This window comes from Xiphophorus hellerii, chromosome 10 (genome assembly GCF_003331165.1).
Source record: "Xiphophorus hellerii strain 12219 chromosome 10, Xiphophorus_hellerii-4.1, whole genome shotgun sequence".
NCBI lineage: Eukaryota > Metazoa > Chordata > Actinopteri > Cyprinodontiformes > Poeciliidae > Xiphophorus > Xiphophorus hellerii.
The window spans coordinates 25638661-25664069 of NC_045681.1; the positions used below are offsets into that span (position 1 = coordinate 25638661).

The 25409-nt window shown below is 41.7% G+C and overlaps 2 protein-coding genes across 5 annotated transcripts in view; both read right to left on the reverse strand.

The window, feature by feature from the left end:
- Positions 1-251: 251 nt before the first annotated feature.
- Positions 252-10206, reverse strand: galk1 (galactokinase 1). Of its 3 annotated transcripts, XR_004340703.1 has the most exons (10): positions 9908-10206; positions 9611-9800; positions 7510-7629; positions 4613-4748; positions 4319-4500; positions 2788-2938; positions 2561-2723; positions 868-909; positions 602-759; positions 252-540 (listed from the first exon to the last, which is right to left on the reverse strand). XR_004340703.1 is itself a non-coding variant. In XM_032573848.1 (8 exons), exons 1-8 carry the CDS (start codon positions 10070-10072, stop codon positions 1508-1510), a joined length of 1182 nt encoding a protein of 393 aa, XP_032429739.1. In that variant the 5' UTR covers positions 10073-10204; the 3' UTR covers positions 1273-1507. The 3 variants fall into 3 exon arrangements, 1 of the variants encoding a protein (XP_032429739.1); XR_004340702.1 differs by having other exon boundaries at positions 602-909; XM_032573848.1 differs by lacking the exons at positions 252-540; positions 602-759; positions 868-909 and adding an exon at positions 1273-1582 and having other exon boundaries at positions 9908-10204.
- Positions 10207-12497: 2291 nt separating this feature from the next.
- The window catches only part of bbs1 (Bardet-Biedl syndrome 1), a 20132-nt gene continuing 7220 nt past the window's right edge, over positions 12498-25409 (reverse strand). Inside the window, exons 2-7 of one of the 2 annotated variants that reach the window (XM_032573838.1) lie at positions 18871-19297; positions 16137-16319; positions 15541-15672; positions 14226-14332; positions 14012-14132; positions 12498-13846 (exon numbers count right to left, since the gene is read on the reverse strand). In XM_032573838.1, the coding sequence (XP_032429729.1) occupies positions 13016-13846; positions 14012-14132; positions 14226-14332; positions 15541-15672; positions 16137-16319; positions 18871-19248 (1752 nt within the window). In that variant the 5' untranslated portion in view covers positions 19249-19297 and the 3' untranslated portion in view covers positions 12498-13015. The remainder of the gene's footprint in view (positions 13847-14011; positions 14133-14225; positions 14333-15540; positions 15673-16136; positions 16320-18870; positions 19298-25409) is intronic. The other variant, XM_032573839.1, reaches the window with a different exon arrangement.

Consider the following 25409-nt stretch of genomic DNA (forward strand, 5'->3'; position numbering starts at 1 on the left):
CTGAAATTATGATGCATAGAATCACATATCTAAATCTAAACTATGTTCCAGAGAGTAAACACAATAACAACATGCTTTATCTGTGGCAGTGTTCATTAAAATGGCACATTACTGATGTATTAAAATTATATACGATAGGTACACTTAATGATATTGTATTAGCGATTAGGTAATGCATTCAGCAAGTACTTTTACTTTTAATACTTAAGTATTTTTAAAAGCCAGTGCTTTTTTTTGCCTGGTGAGTAAAAACTCACCAGGCAAAAATTCATGTTCGATCGTGGGATATATGGTGTTGAGCCACACGGCAAGAGCAACACACCTCACACAAAATGATTTCTCTGACCGACCTTCAGATTCCAGAAAATACAGTAAAAACCTACTATATCACACGTGAATATAGAGTAAACAAACAGGGCTGACAACGTAGAAGCAATAGCAATAGTTTGTGAGCTTATTTTAAGTGATAAAAGATGTAGCAAAAATAAAAGGCATTGGATAAAAGCGTGGATCTCGACTTGTGCATTTGTGGATCTTGTCCTGTGCATTTTTGGATCTCAAACTGTGCATTTGTGAATCTTGTGCATTTGTGGATCTTGACCTGTGCATTTGTGAATTATGAGGCTGTTTTAGCTCTGTATTCCTCCGCTTCTTCCTCTTCAACCGACCTTTCTCTTGCTTGACGTTGAGGGTGCAAAGTTGCCCCATTCCCTTTTATTTTGAGTGGAGATGTCCATGGCACAGCTGTAGTTTGTCTTAGAAGTTGCTTTTTTGTTTTTAGACTCAACACTATGCTTCCTGGGATTTTAGTGGAAGGTTAACTTAAAAGAAGAGTAAAATTTTGGACTTAAACTGCAAGCTCTAGAAAACACAGCCGCTCAATCCGCCATTTTGTTGTGACCCCCTTTTTTGCAGAAGGCAGAAAAGCTAAATTTTTTTCACATTATCTCTCTCATACTGTCACAAAAAAGAGATAGTTTTATAAATATGTAAAGAACATGTTTTTTTTAATATAAAAGCCACATACTGTAGCTTTAAAGCTTTACACATGTTGCAACCAAGTAACTGTTGCAACATGTGCAACCATTATTTGGTTGTAAAATGTCTTTCTTGTGAAATATAACCATATTTTGGAGTGCATTTTCCGCAACATCCATCTTATTCGGGGGTATTGAAGATAATGAGGGTGCACACAACAACACACCTACATTTGATAACATCTTGAACAGTTTAGATAAACATTTTACTTAAAAAAAAAAATATCAAAGAAAATCACTGTATCTAAAAGTATGATTTATTTTGAAGTATAAAAGTACAATTACTTGGTACCTTTGCATGTCATAAACTAAAAACTGTGCAATTTTTATCTAGCATATGACAAAGCAATGCATCATTGTGGTAAAAAGTTTTCATGGTAGACTGTTTTCATGTTACTGGGATGATTCCAGATGCCTTTCAGTGTGTGCAGAAAATGTAGATTCTCAAACAGCAGAAATAAGAAGTGAGGTCAAATCAGACTGAGAGCCCTTGATCCTTCTGACGGAGTTGTAACGTAGAAAGTTGGAGTTCCACTGTATTTTTCCTATTGTAAGAAAAAATGCACAGTAAGATCATAAACAGGAGTCAAAAGTCAATTGAAAAAAAGTTGTGACAGTTACGGGAATAATCATGGAACAACCTATTTGTCTTAGCCCTTTATTCGCTGTTCTTTCTAATTATTAATCCTTTGAAAAGCCATTGAGGTCAAGACCTTTTTCACAAGGGTAACAAATATAAACGTATACAAATACAAACATCAGAAATATCTATCTATCTATCGATATATATATATATATGTATATATATATATATATATATATATATATATATATATATATACGTATATATAAAACTTGGTCATGATTAGGAGCTACGACTACAGGGAATCTTTGAGTGGACAGTCTGGAATTCCAGAAAATCAAAGTTCTGCGTGCTTGGAAGTCCAACATGGTTTCCTTAGTTCAATATTTTCTTCAAATAACTTTGTCAAGTAGTCTGTTAGGGACTTGAGACCCGCTCTGAAAGAATTGTTTTCATCATCCCATTCAATATCACCCAACCTACCCAAACAATACCATCATAAAGTTTGGTGATGATACCATGGCAGTGGGGCCACATACAGAGTGAAGGTAGAACAACTGTCTGTGTGGTGCACCACCAACAACTTCCTTTGAAGCTGTATTGCAATAGATCTGAAGAAAGCCTAACTGAAAACATTTGATTTCAGTCTTGTGAAGAAGATATCCTGGAAGTTCTTTATTCCATAATGGCTGATACAGATATGACCTTTAAAAAATCCACTATTTCATGTTTGTTTGGCTTTAAAAATTTAAGACTAGAAAAAAGATAATCTAACTTTGTAAAAGATTAACATCCATTCAAAGTTAACATCTACTTGTTGTTTGCACCTAAGAGCAAATAGAACAGTAATACATAAAAAGAGAACCAGTCACAGACCAACAAGTGAAACTCCCTGCAGCTTATACTGAAATAACTTCATCTGAAAGGGTCTTGTTTTTACCTGGATGTGTAGTATGGCCATGTCAATGGCATGTGCCTGTAGCAAAGTCACGGTGCATCCCCCGAACCCTCCACCAGTCATTCTACTGCCGAAGACCCCCTCTACCTCCATGGCGGCAGAAACCAGTTCATCCAGTTCTTTGCAGCTCACCTCATACAGGTCCCTGACAAGCAGATCATATTACTGAGCGCATTGTGGTTTCTGTTCACAATCATATTTACCTTTACCTCAGGGAATTGTGGCTTTCCACCATGAGCTGGCCAAATTCCTTGTAGGACCCTTTCTTTAGGGCTTCAGCAGCTTGGACAGTCCTCTGTATTTCCTCAATAACATGACGAGCTCTTCGATAAGTTACATCATCCAGCTTCTCCTTGGCCTCTGAAATGTGGGGGGAAATATGAAAGGAATTTGACTAAATGATTGGTCTTCAGAGGACCATGAGTAAAAATAAATAACTATTTTAAAGAGAAGGGTTAAATTAGGTAATGAAAACAAGTTTGTGTGCTTGTAGGTTGTAAAAAATCAGATGAGTCCCCTTTCCCCATTGTTTGTAGTAAAACAAACATTCTTTTTTCCACTTCTGTTCCTGATGACTCATGGTTTCTGTATCTGATTTATCATCCACCTCACAGTGAGTGAGTCAGCAGTATTTCTGGTGAATCCTTGACTTTAGTAAGAGACCAAATCAAGAGAATGATCTAAGCCTGCCATGTATTGAGAAAGTCATCTAACTTTCCATTTCACCCTAGCTCTTCATTGCTGATTCAGTATGAAGATTCAAGTGATTAACCCAGATGATTCATTAACTGACCAGCTTTAGGACCTGCTGTGCTCCAGTCACTATTAAAGACTTTCACCATTTCCCAGGGCAAAGAAAGAAAATGCTCACAATATAGATCTATTGGAATATGACATAACATTTTGTTGAGAAAATGCCGTTTATGCAAAATTACACAGTAGGTGGAATACTGTATATATTGAACAAATCACCAGTTTATCTAAGTAAATGTATTTCTAAAGTTGCTAATGACATGCAATTATTACCATCCAGTCCACAAATGTAAATCAAAAACTTTACTAATATGGAATGGCACAAGGAAAAAGCATTTCACCCAGGAAAAACAGACATGGAAGGTTATGGCACCAGCTGAAGTGTATTAGTAATCAAAAAGCAATTCTGCCACACTGAATAGACCCTCAATATATGAGGACCTATAGAAAGTTGTCATAAAAAAACATCTGAGCTTCCTCACTCTTAAAATACATTCATAGGTGCATCTCCAATCAGCCTCCATGCAAAGAAAATATCTTTGGTTTGTCCACAATTATTAGAGAATGTAAACTTGACAAGAAAGAATAAAAATTCTCTCAGTTTGACATTTACAACATGGAAATGAGGGAAAAATAAGTTATGTTTTTTTGATACACTAAATGTTTGATTTCAACAGCAATTTAGTGCAATGGACAGCTATCAATAAAACCTTACAATTATATTCCTCAAAAGTAATCTGTCTCGGCCTTAAATTTTGAGTTTGCGTGTCACTAAAGTTGTTAGCAACTTTCAATTAAAATTCAGTTGACCTTTATTGTGAAATAAATACCTCACTGGGAAAAATCCAAACCATAAAAATATACAAAGTAATATTTTCTTGCATATAAAAACTGAGTAAGACATTAAAAATCTGAAGCATGTGACTGCAAATGGTTTTAGATTTTTTTTTAAACTGGCAGGCACTTACATACCAAACCACTCCATACCTTCTAGTTCTTTTATTGTAACATTTCTCAGACTGTCTTTTCCCAGTGCAGAGGCAGCCTGTTCACAATGTCTGCGTCTTGTTGGGTACTCACTGCCAGTCAGTGAGTGCTTTACGTTAGAGTTGGTAATGAGGATGACCAAGCCTGGATCTGCCAGAGGGACTGAGGTGGCTTCTAGAGACCTGATTCAGAACAAAAACAAATATGACTTATGACAAAGATTTGTTTTCTGTTTCATAGAGATAATGAAATTGAAGAATGATTGATGTCCTCCACCTGGATGTTTCCCTTTACCTGCAGTCAATGAGTAAAGCCTGTCCCTCCCTGGCAAAAACAGACACAAATTGGTCCATAATACCACATGGTACACCAGCATGGGTGTGCTCAGCCTGCTGACATGCCAGCACTTTTTCCAGTTTCTCTCCATCATCTGTGGGAGAGCAGGAAAGAACAGGGCAACACATATAAAAAAAAAGGAAATATACCAGAAACATATTTGTGCCATATTTCTTTAGGCAGAAATATGTTTCTGCCTAATGTTGAAACAACGTTAGGTAGAAGCATTGAATCCACATTGATATTGAAATGATATTGAAAGTGGTTGGTTTATTACATGTTGAATCAATGTTAGGGTTTAAACCATAACTGACAATTAGTGATGGGTCCGGCAACACCGATGCGTCGGCGCTTGCATCAAGAACTTAGACAAACCCCGTGTCGGTGCGCGTATCGCTTTCAGTAAGTCACGTGACCGATACAGGACCTGTTTCGAGATGACACTGGCGCGCCAATCTGTGTTTATAAGGAAGCGAATCTGTCAACGAGATGCATTTGCCAAAAGAATTCTTGATCTTTTACGGTACAGCGTCAACTGTGGTGCAGCTTCAAGGCAAACGAAAGGTTTCGTAGTTTGGGACCATTTTGATCTTACATCCGAAAATAAGGCATTGGTTATCACTTCGTTGTTGTTTCATCCGGTTCTTTTCAGTTTCTACTTGATCTATCTGAATCCAAATTCAGCTAAATTTGACTCTTAGTTTACTGTCGTATTATGTTCTGCAGGTAAAGTGTTGCATATGTTTGACAGAGCTGTCTTATTTAAATAAATCCACCTCCTCAATGCTGAGGCATTATAGGGCCAGGCATCAGAACGAAGTCCCAGATACAAATAGGAAAACTCAGGTATACAGCCATTCTACAAATTATTCAGTTGCTTTTTATAAATTATTTCATATAAATGTATTGTTTACTTAATTTTTTTCTACAGCAGGAGAAGTTGTGTCAAAACTTCGTTCACTTAAAAAAGCGTAACAGACTAAATTTCAAAATGTTGGAAAAACGTATTTTTTTAAATGAAAATTTGTGGGGGAAAAAAAAAAAACAGTCCACAAGCATCCTCATTCCAAACACATTCACTTAAATTTTCATCACTTGGTACATGTTCACATTATTTATTAGCTGTATCAAAGAATATCAAATATATTTTTAATTTAACTGAAGATATGACATAATACAATATATAATATACAATAAAATACAATGACTTAAATCTTATTGTATAGACTACATCAAATCAGTCTGTCAACTATGTTGCCAGACCCATAGCAATACAGTTTTGCTATGGGTCAAAACGCTTCATGACACCTCATTTACCCATCACTACTGACAATGAATCAATGTTGATTTAATTATCATCTGAATGTGGATCTACATCAGGGGTGGGCAACTCCAGGCCTCGAGGGCCGGTCTCCTGCAACTTTTAGATGCGTCTCTACTTCAACACACCTGAGTCAAATAATGAGGTCATTAGCAGGACTCTGGAGAACTTGACTGCACTTAGGAGGTGATTCAGTTGTTGGATTCAAGTGTGTTGGACCAGGGAGATATCTAAGAGTTGCAGGACACCAGCACTCGAGGACCAGGATTGCCCACCCCTGATCTACATGGACATTTGTGTTGATTTTATATTAAATCAAAGTTAATGAATCAATATTGATTCATGTATATTTTTTGTTCATTAATCATTTTTGTTTTTATGTTACATCATAACATACCATTAAAAGTTTCTTCACAATTTTGTTGGCAGACGATGGGTATTATGTTGTTCAAAGTTATCTTACATTACCATATTTCCAAAAATGTGTGTACACAAACTTAAAAAATGACAACATGGCATTAATATTAAATTTTATTTAAGGGAGTGGGAAGAGGGGAAGGGATGTGACAAACAGCATAAATTGATTCAGTGTTTTTCAACACTGGTCCTCAAGGCACACTGCCCTGCATGTTTTAGGCATTCCCCTGCTTCAGTACACATAATTTCAATTGATGACTGATTAACAGGGTTTTACTGAATGGCAATCATCTGAATGGGATGTGTTTAAGCAGAGGAACATCTAAAACCTGCAGGTTAGTTTGCCTTGAGGACCAGGGTGAAAAAACACTGGATCAGATGTTGTCATTTCAATCATTAGAATTCGACCACAAAACAACATTGATTCAGTGATATCTTTTCAACAGTGGTTAATTGGCTAGAACTGGATGACAATTTTTACCTTAACTAAAAATCAACCTTTTTGACCATAATTCAACATTGAATTATGGTCAATGCTTGCTATCTGAGAAGACTGTAACATGCAATGTTTGTTTGTGCCCTGGGGATGAAAGAGGGGGAGGTTTGTGTGATTGTATCCAGAAAATCAATAAAATTTTAACTACAAAAAAATTCCAGGTCTGTGCCAGAAAACCAACTAATTGAAATATATTCTACAAACTAACTTAAGTCATCAACAATTCTCTGACATCTATCCAGACAGAAGGATGTCAGGGATTGTTGATGGTATGAAAATATTGTGATTGACACATAAGACATTTACTCGTATTGAGAGTATGAACATATTTAAGGCTAAATTTACGATTGTGATTTAAGTTCCTTGACCATTCCACATGCTCCAAAGCTCTGAAAAATATGTATGTTAGTCTCACCAGAACTGTCAGAATCTAACATACATAATTACTCATAGAATGACAAATGATGTTCAGTCGCTTGCATTTTGTATTACAGTTTCATTATCAACATAGTGTGCACTTGCACCAAACGTAATAAGCCATTGGAAGTGTGTCTTAGTAAAGTTTTGTGCTGAATATCTAAGATTGTGCTGTAAATTGGCTGGAGCTATACTTGGACTTACCTGGCTTGAGCTGCTGCAGGAAGGTGTAGAAGGCCACCTCCAGAGAGGCAGAGCTAGAGAGTCCTCCACCCAGCGGGACACTGCTAGCTACCACTGCTCTGAAATTTGGGAGACCAGGAGCTGCAGCAAATAAAACCCAAAGGTAGTGCATATTTCAGCTGTGGTGCTAGACAAGATAACAGTTATGACATCCTGAAAGATCGGATGTAAATCTGTCCCTGCTTGAGTTAATATTACTGTCTTCATGAAAAAATCCCATATAATGCAGATTCTATTTGAAGACATTTGATCAGGAAATCACTGATGTATGATTTTTAAGAAATTAATTTGCATTTTATTGCTGAACATAAGTATTTGATACACTACTAACTAAATTCTGGCTCTCACAGGCCTATTATTCTTTAATAAGCCATCCTGTTCTCCACTCATTACCTGTATTAACTGCACCTGATTAAATTTGTTATATAAAAGACATCTGGTAACACACTCAAACAAACTCCAACCTCTCTACAATGGCCAAGACCAGAAAGTTGTGTAAGGACATCAGGGGTATAACAGTAGACCTGCACAAGGCTGGGATGGTCTACAGCAGTGGTCCCCAACCTTTTGAGTCGCGCAGACCGGTCAGCCCTTCGCAACTTTGCTGCGGATAGGGGGGCTTGTGCGTAGTAAGTATCGAGTCCGATAGTGTTGATACTGGGTGCGGGCAGTACTCCGATGCTGTTTTGTTACTCATTCTGCTGCAAGTTGGCTTAATTTTGAAGCGCAAGACGTAACCGGTAATATCCGGTTTAGGATTTTCAAAATAAAAGATCCGGAAGTAGTTCATTATTTCTTGCGCGGCCCGGTACCAATTGGTGGTTGGGGACCACTGGTCTACAGGACAATAGGCATGCAACTTGGTGAGAAGGAAGTAACTGTTGGTGCGGGTATAAGAAAATGGAAGAAGTTCAAGATGAGGTCAAGCTTCCTCAGTCAAAAGATCAAGATTTTATAGAGCATATGTGCCGATGAGTATGCAGCCTGTTGCGACTACTCCTCTTTTTACTTTGCATTTTCCGACTTTTTTTTTCTTTTACCATATTGGGGACACAACAATTTGACCACATTGCTTACAGCAGGGATAAGTTGATTTCACCGGCTCGGTGTCCAGACCCACAGAAAACCCTGACGAGTTCTGAAGAGATGGGCCATGCAAAGACCTTTGAGGGAAAGAGGCTAGGTACATAAGTGAGTCATTGTGGCGACATAAAACAAGATGGTGCTGCGTGCTGTGCACTTTGGCACAGAGCTGCACGCTGGAGCTGTGTGGACAGTCCACCGGCCACCAACCCACTAATGGAGCGGCCCACAAGGGAATCCCCTGGTATCTCCATAGGTCAGGCCGCCCCTGGTTTTGAGATATCTTGATTGATTTAACTGTGGACCACTGCATAAAGCGAAACATGCCAAATTGTTGGTACAGTAATTTCACTAATATATTGTATTAGTGAAAATGATTTTTGTGAGCACCAAATGCAATGGGCCAAATCTTCCTTTAGCAGTTGAGGTTCTGCAGTAACTTTTATTCACAATAGTTACTCTCTCTCTCTCTCTCTTTTTTTTTTTTGTTCATGATTAATGAAAACATTCTTGGCAAATGCTTTCGCTTTTGCCAAAAGCATCACAATCGCTCACCTCCAGCCCAGATCCCGTGGTGTGAACCCCAGGCTGTACCGTTTCTTTATATCATGATATCAACCCACAGCGATGGGACCGATTCAGGCTGCCTGTAGCCAACCCGGCATTTAGTCCAGCACTAGGACAGCCTGATAAAATTAAAGTCAAAAGTTTTTTCTGCTGCCGTACCATCTCTGTTATAAGGCGAGGATGGTTTTATATCGCTATTATGAGGACAATAACAAAAAGAATAAAAGCAAATTTTCTAACTTCAACATCAGACCTACAGTTTTATTCAGAAAAAAATGTATGTTGAAAGAAGTGCTAAACAGGCTGTAGGCCTATAACTTTTTTAACAGCATGTTAATATTACGTGTAATTTAATAAAATACAGGAAGTGAAACAGCATTCCACGTCCATTTTCACCAGATCGTATGTTTACCCCTGTAGTGCTGTATGACACCCTTCACATAGTTTGCCCAGCGAGGTAACCCTGGCGGCAGAGAGCATCCATCGCCTGTCAAGGTGAAGTCAACTCTCCGGGGTTCATCAGCGTCCTCCGCTGTGGTTATCACGGTAACTTCCTGGCCAGAGGTTGGACCTCCAACCACCACGGTCACAAAGGGAAGCGCCTGTTTCAACACAAAAAGTTAGATTTAAGGCATTTACCGGGTTTGAAGTTGTATCATTGACGTAAACATATCCAACCAATAAACAAGGACAACAATCGCAGTTTTACCATTGGAAGAACAAATCCCTGGTTATAGTCAGTGTGCTCCCCGATCAGGTTGACTCTGCCCGGAGCACATGCCGCCGCTTGGGGAGGTTCTTCCGCGAACAGCTCACCATACCGGCGGCGAGCATCTGACAACAGCGTCCACACGTCAGGGAAATTAGAAACCATTGATATAAAAAGAAGTAGCTAAAAATTGAGCCTTAAATATTAATGGTGACAACTCATCTGCTTTCTGCCACCAGTAATTGGAAAGACTAACTTTGAACTGCGCCACACTTCCTTGCTCTGCAGCTGCGATTGGCTGAAACACGTCACATGACGCGACAGCACAGTTTACAGTTCAACGACCTTGTAACCCAAATTCACATTGATGGGGTTTCGTGTATTATTAAATATTACATTTTGATCTTGGATCAGAACGGCTTTTTAACCTCAAATTATAATGATCCCCATTTCTTCAAAAATTTAAACAAGGCAAACCTGAATTCTTCAGCCTCAATTCACTCAAAGTCCTGCTCCAGAATAAATATTTGTAAGTCTATGTGTTCTTAATGCTGATAAGTAATAGAACCAGAAAAACATGCCCGGCTGGTAGCATCATGCTTATTCTTCAAGGAGCTATTTAACCCTGTAGGTCCAGATCTCAGTTTTGATATGACATCTTCCCATCTTTATCTATTTCTCCTCCTTAGATTTTTAACTGTCCTTTGTATTTTACAGCTTCTCCCTTTCAATCTTCTGTTTCATCTGTTTATTTCTTTTGTTTGTTTCTGCTATTTATCTTAATTACACTTAATAGATTTTTTTATGCCTTCAGTATTTCTCGTTGTGGCTCCTTTTTACAAAAGCTGTCTGATAAGTAACTTCCAGCCACAAAAATTTAGTCTTGATCCTTCCCTTTTTATTCTGAAAATTAACTGAAATTGTATCAAACAAATCATACTGTCTTGTATCTCAAAGCAAATGAAAAATTACTGATTTACTAATATCTAAGCAGACTGAAACATTTGTCAGTGTTGTATCTGCTGTCCAACTTAAAGTGTTTAGAAGTTCTAATAGTTCCTTTGTGTAACATCTAAATTTTTATTAATTCTTCATGTAAGTACAATACTAGTCCATGAGCAATAAATACTATGTCTACTGTATTATCTTGCAACTTAAGGTGTATTCACACCTGATACATTTGGTCCTTTAGCCATGATTAAGTGTTTTATTGTGGTTTTAGTAGACTGTTATGGTTTGATTATTAAATAATCAATGATTTGCTTATTTAATGTATAGTTGTATCAGAAAAAAATAATACAGATGGCCATTTAAAGAACAAATCATACTAAGAGATTAACCGTAAATACATAAATATTTCCTAGGTTAAAAAGGTTTGTTAGGGCTTTCTATTTGTTTTATTAAGAAATGTTGACATCTTTTATTAATTCAGTATTCAGTGGTCATTTAATGTATTATTAATGTCAGACATAGACCTGCTGACCAGGGGCAGTTCTAGACAGGGTCAACAAGGGTACAGATGAAATTATGCGAAATAAATGTCTTTTGTTAATATTCAAAGATGGATTTTTTTAACCTTCACAATTTTACTTTAACAATGAATTAAAATTTATAGTGCTGCACCTTTAGCTGCTATATTGAGATAGGATCACACTTTCCATCTGCTAGATCAGGATCTGCAACCTGTATCTCTGGAGACACACATGGCTCTTTGGGTTACATATTATATCAAATGATGAAATATTGCTCTGTTTTTTTTTTGTTTCATTCTTTTTTTAAGTGTCCCCATGAAAAAACACTCACTACACTGGCTCCCATGGTAAATTTGGTCTAGGACCAGCCTCCAAACCCAACTCGTTATTTGTATAAATAGTTTAGTAATGGTCTTTACAGTACCAGAATTTTCACATAACTTTAATACTTTTGGAGCCCTGTCTGAGGATACATTTTGATCATTAAATTAGGTGTTATGATCAGTTACTCAGTTCTTGAGTAGTTTACCAAATACATTTTACACTTGCTTAATTAAAGGTCTTTAAGGTATGCTACTCTGATGGGAGTACAATTTTCTAGTACTCTATGTATGACTGGTTGCTCTATGGATCACTTTTTAAAAACAAGAAACACTGCCATAAAATATTGTCTATCACTGCAGCGGCCATGAGAGTAGAGCAACACACGCCATGGTGAGCGTCCCTTATGTTAATTTTTGAAAGGTGGCAACCCTAGTCGATGGGACACAAAGTAGCATTCATGCTCTCTTAAAGTCTGACTCAGATTTTTGCTAATGGTTTTGAATAAAATAAATTATCTAAACTAAACATGTTATCAAAATTTAAATACAAACCATAGGATTTGCAAAATATCCAACATATATTTTGCATGAAGAGGTTGCTGAAGCAGAATCAGAGGATAACTGATACCTGCAATAGAATAAATCAAGTCCGTTAAGAAGATCCGATCATTACTGCAGAATTGGAGGAGACTCACGGAGGAATCTGCCTCATTCAGTGTGGGGAGTGAAAACCGGCTGAGGGTTACACAGGAGCTAGGGGGTGAGAACAACTGAAAACCAGCTACAGAAAGGATGTTACTGTGCACAAGTTTTACTTTTATTTTTATTCTGACACAGCTACAATTTAGTACAGCATATCTAAGGAGAAAACATGTACTAATTTTATATACAGACACTTTTTACTTTGGGTTTGATCTGTGTTTGAATCAGTAAATGGATGAAGCACCACTGTCCTGTACAATATGATAGTGCTGTTAGTTCATCTGTTAGTGTTAAAGCCATTCAGGCCTGATCCCTCCAGGCAGATATTGTTCCAACAGTTTTGAAGGACACTTCATCAGGTTGGAACCTGGAGTTTTCTCTTAGCATAATAATATTTCAATATTAATGCTACCACCAGTCTGGAGGCGTTTGATTCATATTGTTTGGTTTACAGCTCATAGATCATTGCTTACTGCTGGAAACCAGTGATCTAACCAGCGGAGACATTCACTAACTCTGGACTGGACTGCTCAAAGCTATCACTGTTAACCAGTTCTTGAACTGAAGGGTTCCTCTCCACATTCTGCACCTTCCAACAGGAAGGTTGGGCTTTAGCTGAGCACCAGACCCTCACTGACCGGCATGTTGATGTGAGCCGTCAGCAGAGGAGAGCTCTTCTCTTCGTGCAACACAAACACCTTGATGATGTCAGAGATTCCCTTGTCGCTGGTACACTCCACAAAGGTCTCAACAGGGTAAATAAGTCCCGGCACCAGCAGTGGGATCTTCATGTATGGGTTCCTGATCCGATACAGGTTGTCGTCGTAAAGGAAGTTGATGGCCAGGTTCATGATGGGCCGACAGGACGCTGTATTCTGGATATTCAGGGTCAGTTTAAAGGATGGGCCCAGGCCCTGGACCACGGCGTTCATCTTCAGGGGCTCTGAGAGGCTGGAGGACATAGGAGTCAGGCTGGACTCCAGAGCTTTGACATAGGCTCTGGCAGCAGCCACTCTCATGCGGCTCAGGTCCATGTGGAAGGCTCGGTGCATTGCCAGGCCATTCTCCCGTTCCCGCAGTGTCTGGTCCACATACAGCTTGGTTTTCTTAGGGACATTGAGGCGGACACTCTGAGCCAATGGCGGGCCAGGAGTGCTGTCCATATCATCAAACACCGCCGTCCTTTTCAGGATCTTAACCATGAGGCCGCCTCCCTTTGTGGTCATTATAAGGGTCCCATCCTCACGTCCGTACCGACCAAAGCAGATGCTGGTGACTGTATCGGGGGTCTTGATGGTACTAAGCAGATTCTTATCCCTGTACAGATGGACCTGACAGTTTGCCAGGCCCACCAGGACAGCCTGAAGGCCCCTGGTGGGGAGGTCCATGGCAGCCATTGTAGTGACAGGAGCCGGCAAGATGATCTTCCACAACTTCTTACCCTGAAAAAACAACCGCAGACAACCAGACTGTTACTGTGATAGAATTTCTGCACTAACAGAAACAAATAATCCAGGAGGATCACTCAAATTAGGATCTTAGCAGCTGACTGATTTAATCATTTACAATATTTCCTGTGATCAGATAACAGTTGGTTCAAAGTCTACCTTCTGTGTGAAACCCTGTAGACTCTCATCAGTGCATCCTACAACCATGTTCTTCCCAACTCTCACCAGCCCAACAGGATGAGACAACAACTCGATGCAGTACTTTGGTTTCTCTGATTCCCTGATCAGCAGCAGGGAAAACAACTGTATGAGTTTAGGCTCCAATGTGTTAGACGAGTTCTAGAACAAGTGAGTTTGGTCAGCTTTTTCTTACCTGCGCAGGATGTAGATGCTGCCATTGCGACATGCAACTGTGATGCGGAATTCCACATCAAACTGACCTGTGACGTCCATCATGGTGGGAACAGAGGGAAGAGACATCTTCAATCACAGAGAGATGTTTGGAGAAAAGGTTAGGTTTCAGTGCTGTCTCAAGAGGCGGTCAGTGAGAGAAGGTTTATGTGTCATCAGCATATTGTTTTTATTTAAATGTAAAGGGGAGAAGTATTGATTCGTACTCCACAGCTCAGACTGAGCTACCTAAAAGTCATAAAGAAATTGGAATAGCATAATGTCAAAAATTATCAGATCAATTCAGGTCAAGTCAGTCCAGTTCAGGGACCTTATGTGTGAAGTGTGCGTATGCATGAAAAATATGCGGTGCCATATTTTATGCACAAGTCGGCATGTATAAAAATGAACGTGGCGTAAATACGCAAACTTTTTACCTGCCTTGAAAATGTGTGGCAGCCACGCAAATCCTCTTTGTGGACAATAAACTACAAAGCACCAAAACTCACCTAAATACACTGAAATGATGATGACTTGATGATGATTTATTAGCATTTAGATTGCGCAGACTGATCATCCTGGAGCTATGAGCAAAACTTGAAGAAGAAGCCATGCTTCACTGGTGCAGCTGGAACTGCTGACAGGTCAGTCATCCTTCAGTCGAGCCATGCCTGCTTTGTGAATGCACCTTTATGGACAGAAAGCATCTCCATTCTTTAAATGTGCAACTTGTGCACATGATTCCTCTATTTAAAAAAAGCTTCCACATTCCCCACTCACTGCAAAGGACTCTCTGACACGCTATCTTTCTTTAAAATCTCGGCTGAACGTTCCGTTGTTTAAACAAGCATTTTCACTTGGATCTCTATTTTCGTCTTTTTCTATTTGGAATTTTTCTTTAAAATTTATTATTTTTAATTTTAGTGAGGTGACCTTATGCGCCCTGAAAACACCTTTTAAATAAATTACATAATTATTATAAATACTTATACTGGTAAAAGCTTATGCGGGGTCAGGTCTCGACGGTAGCAGCCTAGGAAGGGAGGCCCAAACTTCCCTCTCCCCAGCCACTTGGGCCAGCTGCTTCTGGGGAATCACAAGGCGTTCCCAGGCCAGCAGAGAAACAAACTTTTTTTTTTTTGTGCGCCACACTTTTCTAATTAGAATTAGCTCAACCAAGTTTAGAAGCATCTAAATGTTTTCAGACCAATTAAAAACTAGGTCAGACTAATTTTGAGTCATGTCAAGCCAGTTTAGAACCAGTAGAGACCAGTTTAAACCAGCTAACTAGAGTGTACCTTGCAGAGAATGGTGAAAGCTTCAGGGTCAAGGACGAAGACGTCGCTGTTCTCTGTACCAATCACCAAACAGCTAATCCCGTCCTCGTCGGCTGTGCTCTTCTTCAGAGTTCCGATGCAGGTGATGACCGTCTGAAAGAACACAATCAATGAACACTCTGGTCAGAGGTCAAACAGTTCTGGGTTCACATTAAACGGAACCAATATGAGTTAAACTCACATGTGGACCGTATAGGTTTTTTAAACTGTATTAGAAGAATTGGAGTTCTTCAGGACTGTATAGAATCCCATACTGAATTACATGTGTGAATTACAGAAATACAGAAATGTGTGAATCTCCTGCTTTTCATTTAAACATAAAAACATCACTGGCTAAGAAACATTGAGTGGGAGAATTACAGATGATACATCAAGAATAATTTAATATAAGAATCAATGAGTCACAGCGTAAGTGCCAGAGACACTGGTTCTCCTGCACCTGTTCTACTGCTGATGTAGTCCACGTCCAGTTTTGAGGAAGCAGATACTGGTCAAACTGGTGAGAGGAGCAGCAATGTTTACAAATTTGGCCTATATGATGATAACAGTAGCATTACCTGCCGCCTGATTGGCTGCTGTTTGTACAGCTGAACAAACTCGTCCACCTCATCAGACTCCAGAGACAGGAACCTGAGAGATCGCATGGATAGCGGGACGTCTGCCTTCTTCCTGATACTTTCCAGCATCTCCTTCAGCATCACAGGGTCGATTTGACCCTCCCTCGCCTGCTGCCACACATCCTGACCAATCAGAGCACAGCAGCTGGTCACATACTCAATAAGGTCAATTTATAGTGTGATGATTGTGAAAATTTTAAACTTATTGCTTCATAAAAAGTCAGGGGCGCTGCTAGTAAACTTGGGCCCCATGACAAAAAATTTAATTGGGCCCTCCCTTCGCAACTGCTGTTACAATTTCTTGAGTCTATCTAACCGATCCAAAGCGTCACAATTTTAAAGGCTTGCAACAGCCTTGCTTTCTTTGGTCCAATACTGATACTAGCACAATATTTACTGCTAGTGAACTTTAAATGCAAAAGTCTGCATACAGTATGCAAATAGGTTGATTAATTGTTTTTTATTATTAGTTTTAGCTTATTAAAATGTCTCTCCCCACCAGCAACAGTCACAGGCAACGTATAAAATATACATGAAGCAATCCAGACTTCTCAAAAATCCTATGTTGTTGTATTTTGTTCAAGCAGCAGAATATAACTTTAATAAAAACATGTTTTTTCCACATTTGTTAAAGTTGTCACCATGTCATGACAGTTTGCTGTGAAACAGATGAAAAGATCAATCTCCTCAACCTCATCCCTGAGCTGCTACTGCTGTCTAAAGAAATTCATCGTTCTGACGATGGCTCTTAGCACTGTCAATCTACCTCATTCACTACCTCATTAGCACACTGCTATAAAGATTGTTTGAATTTCTGTGAGTAATAAATACACTGTTTTTGTTGTTTAACTGTAAAAAGATCAGAAAGACAGAAAAAAGCCACATAGATTCCCTGGAATGATCCTAACTTGCTTGTCATTGGACACAGTATTGCTCACCTTTTTCACTGGGAGAGAGGCGAGGAATTATACTGGTATTAGGGGTTAGAGCTGCTGCTGACTGACTCATCTGTTGTTAAGTGTGATAAAAGGGGCAAGTTAAATATATGAATATGTTGTTAGATTTGTTCCTTCATTCATTAAATGAAATGAAGGCAAACAGTAGTTTGTAGCTAAGCTAACTATGCTAAACGGTTGATAATCTCACACAGTCTACCCACCTCTCTTGGAGAAAAACTGGGCTACAAATTGACACTCTTGTATTTTCTCTTTCTATCCAGGGGAGCCACCAGGAATCTTGGGCCCCATGACAAAAAATTTAATTGCCCCCCCCCCCTTGCGCAGCTGCTGTTACAGTTTCTTGAGTCTATGTGGCCCGTCAAAAGAGTCACAATTTTTAAAGGCTTGCAACTGCCTTGCTTTCTTTGGTTCAATACTGATACTAGTACAGTATTCACTGCTAGTGAATTTTACATGAAACAGTCTGCATACAGTATGCAAGTAGGTTGCTTAAATTTTTTCGATCAATTTTAGATAACTGAAATGTTTCTTCCCATGTGCAACAGTCATAGGCAACGTGCAAAATACACATGAAGCAATCCAAACTTCTCATAAAATGCTATATAGTTGCATTTTATTCAAGCTGCAGTACATAACTTTAATAAAAAAATATGTTTTCTCCATATTTGTTAAAGCTGGCACCATGTCGTGATAGTTTGTTATGAGGCAGATAATGTGTGAAAAAAAATCAATCTCCTCCCTCTCCTCCCTGAACTACAGTACTATTACTGGCTAAAGTAATGCAATGTTCTGGCCAAAAACAACCAATCCAAACAAGGAGAAGGGTCTTAGTGCTGTCAATCAACCTCATTCACTCACTACTAAATGTGCTAATGGTGGAGAAACAACTTATCGTTGCGAAACTTATCGCTAGGTCCAGCATAGCAAAGGGCCAGGGGAGGGAGGCTGAGCAGCCACAAGAGATTGTGATTTACATCATTAAAATTGTTAAGAGTGGTTAAAGGTACAGGGGCAAGTTAAATATATGAATATGTTGGCAATTTACATCCTTCGTTCATTGAATGCTAGTGAAATGAAGGCAATCAATAGTCTGTAGCTAAGCTAACTATGCTAAATAGTTGATAATCCCACACAGTCTACTCACCTTTCTTGGAGAAAAACTGGGTTACAAATTGGCACTTTTGTCTTTTTCTCTCTATATCTCTCAATTTTTTTGAAAACCTGTATTATTTTATAATTTTCCTTAGCAGCATAGTAACTGCCACAGTCGTTCTTGTCTTCTACTGACTGCTGCTGAACATCGTCACCGTCAAGTGCGCTAAGCAGATCCATGGGTCGGGGAGTTCAGATAAAATATGAATGTGTAGTGGTAGTGGTCTTGTAACAATTTTAGAAAACACAATATGATTGATTTTATAATTGACAGGGCCCCAAAAATTTTTTTCTATGAACATCAAAAAATTTGTGGAGGGCCCCTTGTCGGTCAGAGGCCCTTGGAATTGTCCTAACCTTTCCCCCGTACAGTATATGGCACCCCTGTCAAAAGCACTGAATACCCATCTCGAAAGATAAACTCAGCAGAAATGGTAATTAAAATTAATTATTATATAGAAATTAAAAATAAACCATTGCATTCTTATGTTCCTTAGTATGCTGTGACCCAGCTTCTCTGTGATTCTGACTCTCCCTGTGGATGTAACAGAGGCCACAACCACCTGCTCCAGTGGGTTGATGTCCAGGCTCGGAAGTGTGAACTTGAAGTATGGCCGCAGGTTTTTGTAGACATAGATGCATGGTCCAGAGGCCACGGCCACGGCGGGGATACGGGGCTCATGCAGGTCCATGAAAAAGGCGACCAGGCCAGCAGGTAGGTCCAGCAGGCTATTCTCACTTATGAGTGCCGTGCCACGGTAGACCTTAAGCTTCATGCCTGATGAGCCGGTGCCCAGGTCCCCGACCACGAGTCGGCTCTCCCTGTCCCCGCTAAGATCTGCCAGGTCTATGCAGGACGAGAAGGTGTAGAGACCAGCCACCGGGTCGTAGTGGGCATCCAGCCACTTCCCCCCATCCCCACTGGAATCCACAGAAGACATAACCACAGGACAGGAGATGGGAGAATTTGCAGAGCTGAGCAGGTGAGATCTGCAGGAATACGGAAAGTAGATCAGAGTCACATCTGAACGAGAAAGGAGCAGATCAGGATCAAAGCAGATCCAGTCAAATTCAGAGAGGACACAGGATCCCAACATGATGGAAATGGATTTCATCCATCAGGATCAGAAAGGGTCCCATAAGGATCAGAGGAGATCTTATCAGGGTGAGAGATGAAAACTTCAGGATCAAACTGTCGGTGGGTTAAATCTCTGTTGTTCAAGTCAAGACATGCCAAGCCTTGCAGAAGTATCTACCTTCCTTCAAGTTTCCCCATTTTGTCCTGCTCTAATCATAAACCTTGATGTATTTTACTAGGATTTGATGTGGCAGACCAACAAAATTAAATACATAACAGTGAAATAAAAGGAAAATGAATAGTGTTCAAAGCTTTTTCCAAACAAAAATCCAAAAATGCGTTAAAATATATTAATTAATTATAATTAGCAATTATAATTAATTCTGACGCTCTAAATAAAATCTTGTGCAGTCAGTTGTCTTTACAAGTGATGTCAGCATCAAACAGAATTCACCAGAAAGTTATTCAATTTTATAATAAATCCAGCTCTTTTCTGAAGGGATCACACACGCCTTAACAAGAGAAGAAGCCAAGAGACTCTGATGGAGCTGCAGAAACCCACAGCTCAGGTGGGAAAATCTCTCAACAGGGCAACTATTAATAGTTGAATTGACTTTACTGTTTGTGGCATATGAGGCACACGGGGATAGTTTATCATTTTTTTCTTGTGAGCAAATAATAGGAAGCCAGTAAGTGGCAGTGTGTAGAGTAACTATATCCAGATGAATTAGTTTATAACCCTTCAACATTCAAGACTCACACACAGCTATTCAAGAAAACGTTTTCTGAAAAGCAATCTCAGAGGTAACCAAAAACCATGAGGTGGTTCATATCAAAAATCAGTGGCATAAAAGCAGAAGTAACTGGATGCTTGATGTAAATAACCCCAAATTAAGCTCCTTATTTGTTGCATCACCTTTTGGGTGCTTATTGCCTTTACTTTGTTTTATTTGTATTATGTGGTTGACTTCAGGTCTTGTGGGAAATTCTGTTCCCCTGTGAAAATCTGTTTCTCCTGTGTCAGTGAGCGCACACTGCAGCCAGGGAGGTTGAGCAGACTATTTTCACGGTGCTTCTGATCGATTTCTCTGTAAAACAACTTATATAACCATGTCAAGGTTGGAACTTTCAGTTTAATCAGCAGCTGAAAAAAAATTGTAAAACAGATAAATAAACTAGGTCTTGTGTGGACATCTTACACCGTTTTGTGTTGTTTTTTTAATCACCAAGAGAATCGGTCTTTTTCCAACTTTTGTCACGTAAGCCTGACAAATAAAAGTCAGTCACCAAACACGGGTTTCCAACACATTGTGTGTATTTATCATTTTTTATTGCTGATATAAGAGGACGGAAGCTAGCTGATAGCAGGGCACAAAAAATTAAGACTTCCTTAAAAAAATAGAGTGTAGGCTTTCTGGAAAATACTGTTCTAATATATAATATGACAGATTAATGCATAAAAGAAATTTCTAGTTGTTAATATTTGGTGGCTCAATCTTACTGTCACACATAACAATTATTGATATTTTGAAAACATTTGCTCTCTATTTGCCAAAGTTATGAGTGGGCAACCAAATATTTAGTCACCTGAAATAATCTGTTCCCCCTCCATAACATGGTAGCAAATTAATTTACCAGCTAGTCTTTAACTGTGTTTATTACTCTCATCATGAACAATAAATCCTGTATATTTGGTAATATTTGCTCTTTATTTGCTAAAGTTATGAGGGGGAACCAAATACTTTAGCCACCTGAAATAATCTGTTCTTCCCTGTGCCTCTATAACATGGGAGTTAATTAAATTACCAGCAATCATGCTTATTCCTCTCCTCATCAACAGGAAATCCTGTAAATTTGAAAACATTTGCTCAATATTTTCCAAAGTTATGAGGGGGAAACCAAATCTTTTAGCTGCCTGAAATAATATGCTCCCTACGGAAGAGGATTAGGGTCACTGAAAAAAAATAATCTGACTTTTCTTCTCAGAAAACATCAGAATTATTTTTTCAGTGGTACAGAAAAAAAAATCTCAGAATTCAGGGATTTTTTTTTTGATTCAGCCAAAGTAATGAAAAAAAAATCTCAGAATTCAGGGAATTCTGAGATTTTTTTTCTGTGCAACTTTTTTTGCACAGAAAGTCAGTTTTTTTTCCAGTGGCCCAGAAAAAAAAAAATCTCAGAATTCAGAGGAAAAAGTCAGAATTTTGGCTTTATCATGATTCAGCCAAAGTAATAAAATAACGAACTGCAGTCTGATTTTCATTGTGAATGTGTTTCTTCCCATTGAGCAGTGAAAATAAATAAAAGGTGTTACATGTCTTTTGCTTTAAGTATTTACTTACTGGAGGGTTGTTAGTTGTGCTGCATAGCCACAGCTAACAGTTAGCTCCTCACTTGAGCAGCTCTGACGGAGCCTGTACCGCTCAGCGCTGCTGTTGCTCCTCCTACACTTTGGACTGAACCTAAAATTTCATCCTTATTTCTTTCTTGGAGTAATGACAGATTTACTTCATTCTTAGTTTCGATTGCCTTTTTATATTGATATTGTTTAAACACAAAGGTTTGTTTCATCCTCTCCTTGGGCTGCCACCTTATCGTGGTGGAGGGGTTTGAGTGCCCCAATGATCCTAGGAGCTATGCTGTCTGGGGCTTCATGCCCCTGGTAGGGTCACCCAAGGCAGACAGGTCCTAGGTGAGGGACCAGACAAAGCGCAGCCCGAAGACCCCAATGATGAATAAAAACATTGGACTTGGCGTTCCCTCGCCCGGACGCGGGTCACCGGGGCCCCACTCTGGAGCCAGGCCTGGAGGGGGGGCACGATGGAGAGCGCCTGGTGGCCGGGCTTTTACCCATGGAGCCCGGCCGGGCTCAGCCCGAAGAGGAAACATGGGTCCCCCCTCCCATGGGCCCACCACCCGTGAGAGGGGCCAAAGGGGTCGGGTGCAGTGTGGGATGGGTGGCGGCAGAGGGAGGGGACCCTGGCGGTCCGATCCTCGGTTGCAGAAACTGGCTCTTGGGACGTGGAATGTCACCTCTCTGGTGGGGAAGGAGCAGGAGCTAGTGTGTGAGGTCGAGAGGTTCCGGCTAGAAATAGTCGGTCTCACCTCGACGCATGGCTCTGGTTCTGGAACCAGCCTCCTTGAGAGGGGCTGGACATACTTCCACTCTGGAGTTGCCCAAGGTGAGAGGCGTCGGGCAGGAGTGGGCATACTTGTTGCTCCCCATCTCGGCGCCTGTACGTTGGGGTTTACTCCGGTAGCCTCCCTCGAGAGGGTAGCCTCCCTTCGACTACGGGTGGGGGGACGGGTCCTGACTGTAGTTTGTGCTTACGGGCCGAACGACAGTTCAGATTACCCACCCTTTTTGGAGTCCTTAGAGGGGGTACTGGAGAGTGCTCCTCCTGGGGACTCCCTTGTTCTGCTGGGGGACTTCAACGCTCACGTGGGCAATGACAGTGAGACCTGGAGGGGCGTGGTTGGGAGGAACGGCACCCCCGATCTGAACTCGAACGGTGTTCTGTTGTTGGACTTCTGTGCTCGTCATGGATTGTCCATAACGAACACCATGTTCAGGCATAAGGGTGTCCATATGTGCACTTGGCACCAGGACACCCTAGGCCGCAGTTCGATGATCGACTTTGTCATTGTTTCATCGGATCTGCGGCCGTATGTCTTGGACACTCGGGTGAAGAGAGGTGCGGAGCTGTCCACTGACCACTACCTGGTGGTGAGTTGGCTCCGGTGGTGGGGGAGGAAGCCGGTCAGGCCTGGCAGGCCCAAACGTGTTGTGAGGGTCTGCTGGGAACGTCTGGCGGAATCCCCTGTGGGACGGAGCTTTAACTCCCATCTCCGGCAAAACTTCGAACACGTCCCGGGGGAGGTGGGGGACATGGAGTCTGAGTGGACCATGTTCCGTGCCTCCAGTGTCGAGGCGGCAGATCGGAGCTGTGGCCGCAAGGTTGTCGGTGCCTGTCGCGGCGGCAACCCTCAAACCCGTTGGTGGACACCTTCGGTGAGGGTTGCCATCAGGCTGAAGAAAGAGTCCTACCGGGCCTTTTTGGCCTGTGGGACTCCGGAAGCAGCTGATGGGTACCGGCAGGCGAAGCGGCATGCGGCTCGGGTGGTTGCTGAGGCAAAAACTCGGGAGTGGGAGGAGTTTGGAGAGGCCGTGGAGAAAGACTTCCGTACGGCTTCGAGGCGATTCTGGTCCACCATCCGGCGTCTCGGGGGGGGGAAGCAGTACGGCACCAACACTGTTTATAGTGGGGATGGTTTGCTGCTGACCTCTACTCGGGAAGTTGTGGGCCGGTGGGCAGAGTACTTCGAAGACCTCCTCAATCCCACCAACATGCCTTCCATTGAAGAAGCTGAGCCTGGGGACTCTGGGTTGGGCTCTCCAATCTCTGGGGACGAGGTCGCCGAGGTGGTAGAGAAGCTCCTCGGTGGCAAGGCTCCGGGGGTGGATGAGATCCGCCCGGAGTTCCTTAAGGCTCTGGATGTTGTAGGGTTGTGTTGGCTGACACGACTCTGCAATATTGCATGGACATCGGGGGCAGTTCCCCTGGATTGGCCGACCGGGGTGGTGGTCCCCCTGTTCAAAAAGGGGGGCCGGAGGGTGTGCTCTAATTATAGAGGGGTCACACTCTTAAGCCTCCCTGGCAAGGTCTATTCAGGGGTCCTGGAGAGGAGGGTCCGTCGGATAGTCGAACCTCGGATTCAGGAAGAGCAATGTGGTTTTCGTCCTGGTCGTGGAACACTGGACCAGCTCTACACCCTCGGCAGGGTCCTGGAGGGTGCATGGGAGTTCGCCCAACCAGTCTACATGTGTTTTGTGGACTTGGAGAAGGCGTTCGACCGTGTCCCTCGGGGAGCCCTGTGGGGGGTTCTCCGGGAGTATGGGGTACCGGGCCCTTTGATACGGGCTGTCAGGTCCCTGTATGACCGGTGTCAGAGCCTGGTCCCTGTATGACCGGTGTCAGAGCCTGGTCCGCATTGCCGGCAGTAAGTCGGGCTCGTTTCCGGTGAGAGTTGGACTCCGCCAGGGCTGCCCTTTGTCACCGATTCTGTTCATCACTTTCATGGACAGAATTTCTAGGCGCAGCCAAGGTGTTGAGGGGATCCGATTTGGTGGCCTTAGGATCTCATCTCTGCTTTTTGCAGACGATGTGGTCCTACTGGCCTCATCAGGTCATGATCTGCAGCTGTCGCTGGAGCGGTTCGCAGCCGAGTGTGAAGCGGCCGGGATGGGGATCAGTGCCTCCAAATCCGAGGCCATGGTCTTGAGCCGGAAAAGGGTAGAGTGCCTTCTCCGGGTCAAGGGGTGTGTCCTGCCCCAGGTGCAGGAGTTCAAGTATCTCGGGATCTTGTTCACGAATGGGGGAAGAAGGGAGCGGGAGATTGACAGGCGGATTGGCGCAGCGTCTGCCGTCAAGTGGGCGCTGTACCGGTCCGTCGTGGTGAAGAGAGAGCTGAGCCATAAAGCGAAGCTCTCAATTTACCGGTCGATCTACGTTCCCACCCTCATCTATGGTCATGAGCTTTGGGTCATGACCGAAAGAACGAGATCGTGGATACAAGCGGCCGAAATGGGTTTTCTCTGTAGGGTGGCTGGGCTCTCCCTTAGAGATAGGGTGAGAAGCTCAGTCATCCGGGAGGGACTCAGAGTAGAGCCGCTGCTCCTTCACATCGAGAGGAGCCAGTTGAGGTGGCTCGGGCATCTGGTCAGGATGCCTCCTGGACGCCTCCCTGGTGAGGTGTTCCGGGCACGTCCCACCGGGAGGAGGCCCCGGCAAAGACCCAGGACACGCTGGAGGGACTATGTCTCTCGGCTGGCCTGGGAACGCCTCGGGATTCCCCCAGAAGAGCTAGAGGAAGTGGCCGGGGAGAGGGAAGTCTGGGCCTCCCTTCTGAAGCTGCTACCCCCGCGACCCGACCTCGGATAAGCGGAAGAAGATGGATGGATGAATGGATGGTTTGTTTCATAATTTCTTTGAAGGGGGGGGGACCATTCTGTACTTTTCCAAG

What these genes read in the sequence shown, in the direction of transcription:
- galk1 (XM_032573848.1), bottom strand. Translation starts at nt 10,072, where the DNA reads ATGGTTTCTAATTTCCCTGACGTGTGGACGCTGTTGTCAGATGCTCGC. An exon ending in GCTTTACTCATTGACTGCAG is followed by an intron (nt 4,501 to 4,612) that starts GTAAAGGGAAAC and finishes GTTCTGAATCAG; the next exon opens with GTCTCTAGAAGCCACCTCAG. An exon ending in TGGCCATACTACACATCCAG is followed by an intron (nt 1,583 to 2,560) that starts GTAAAAACAAGA and finishes TTCTTACAATAG; the next exon opens with GAAAAATACAGTGGAACTCC.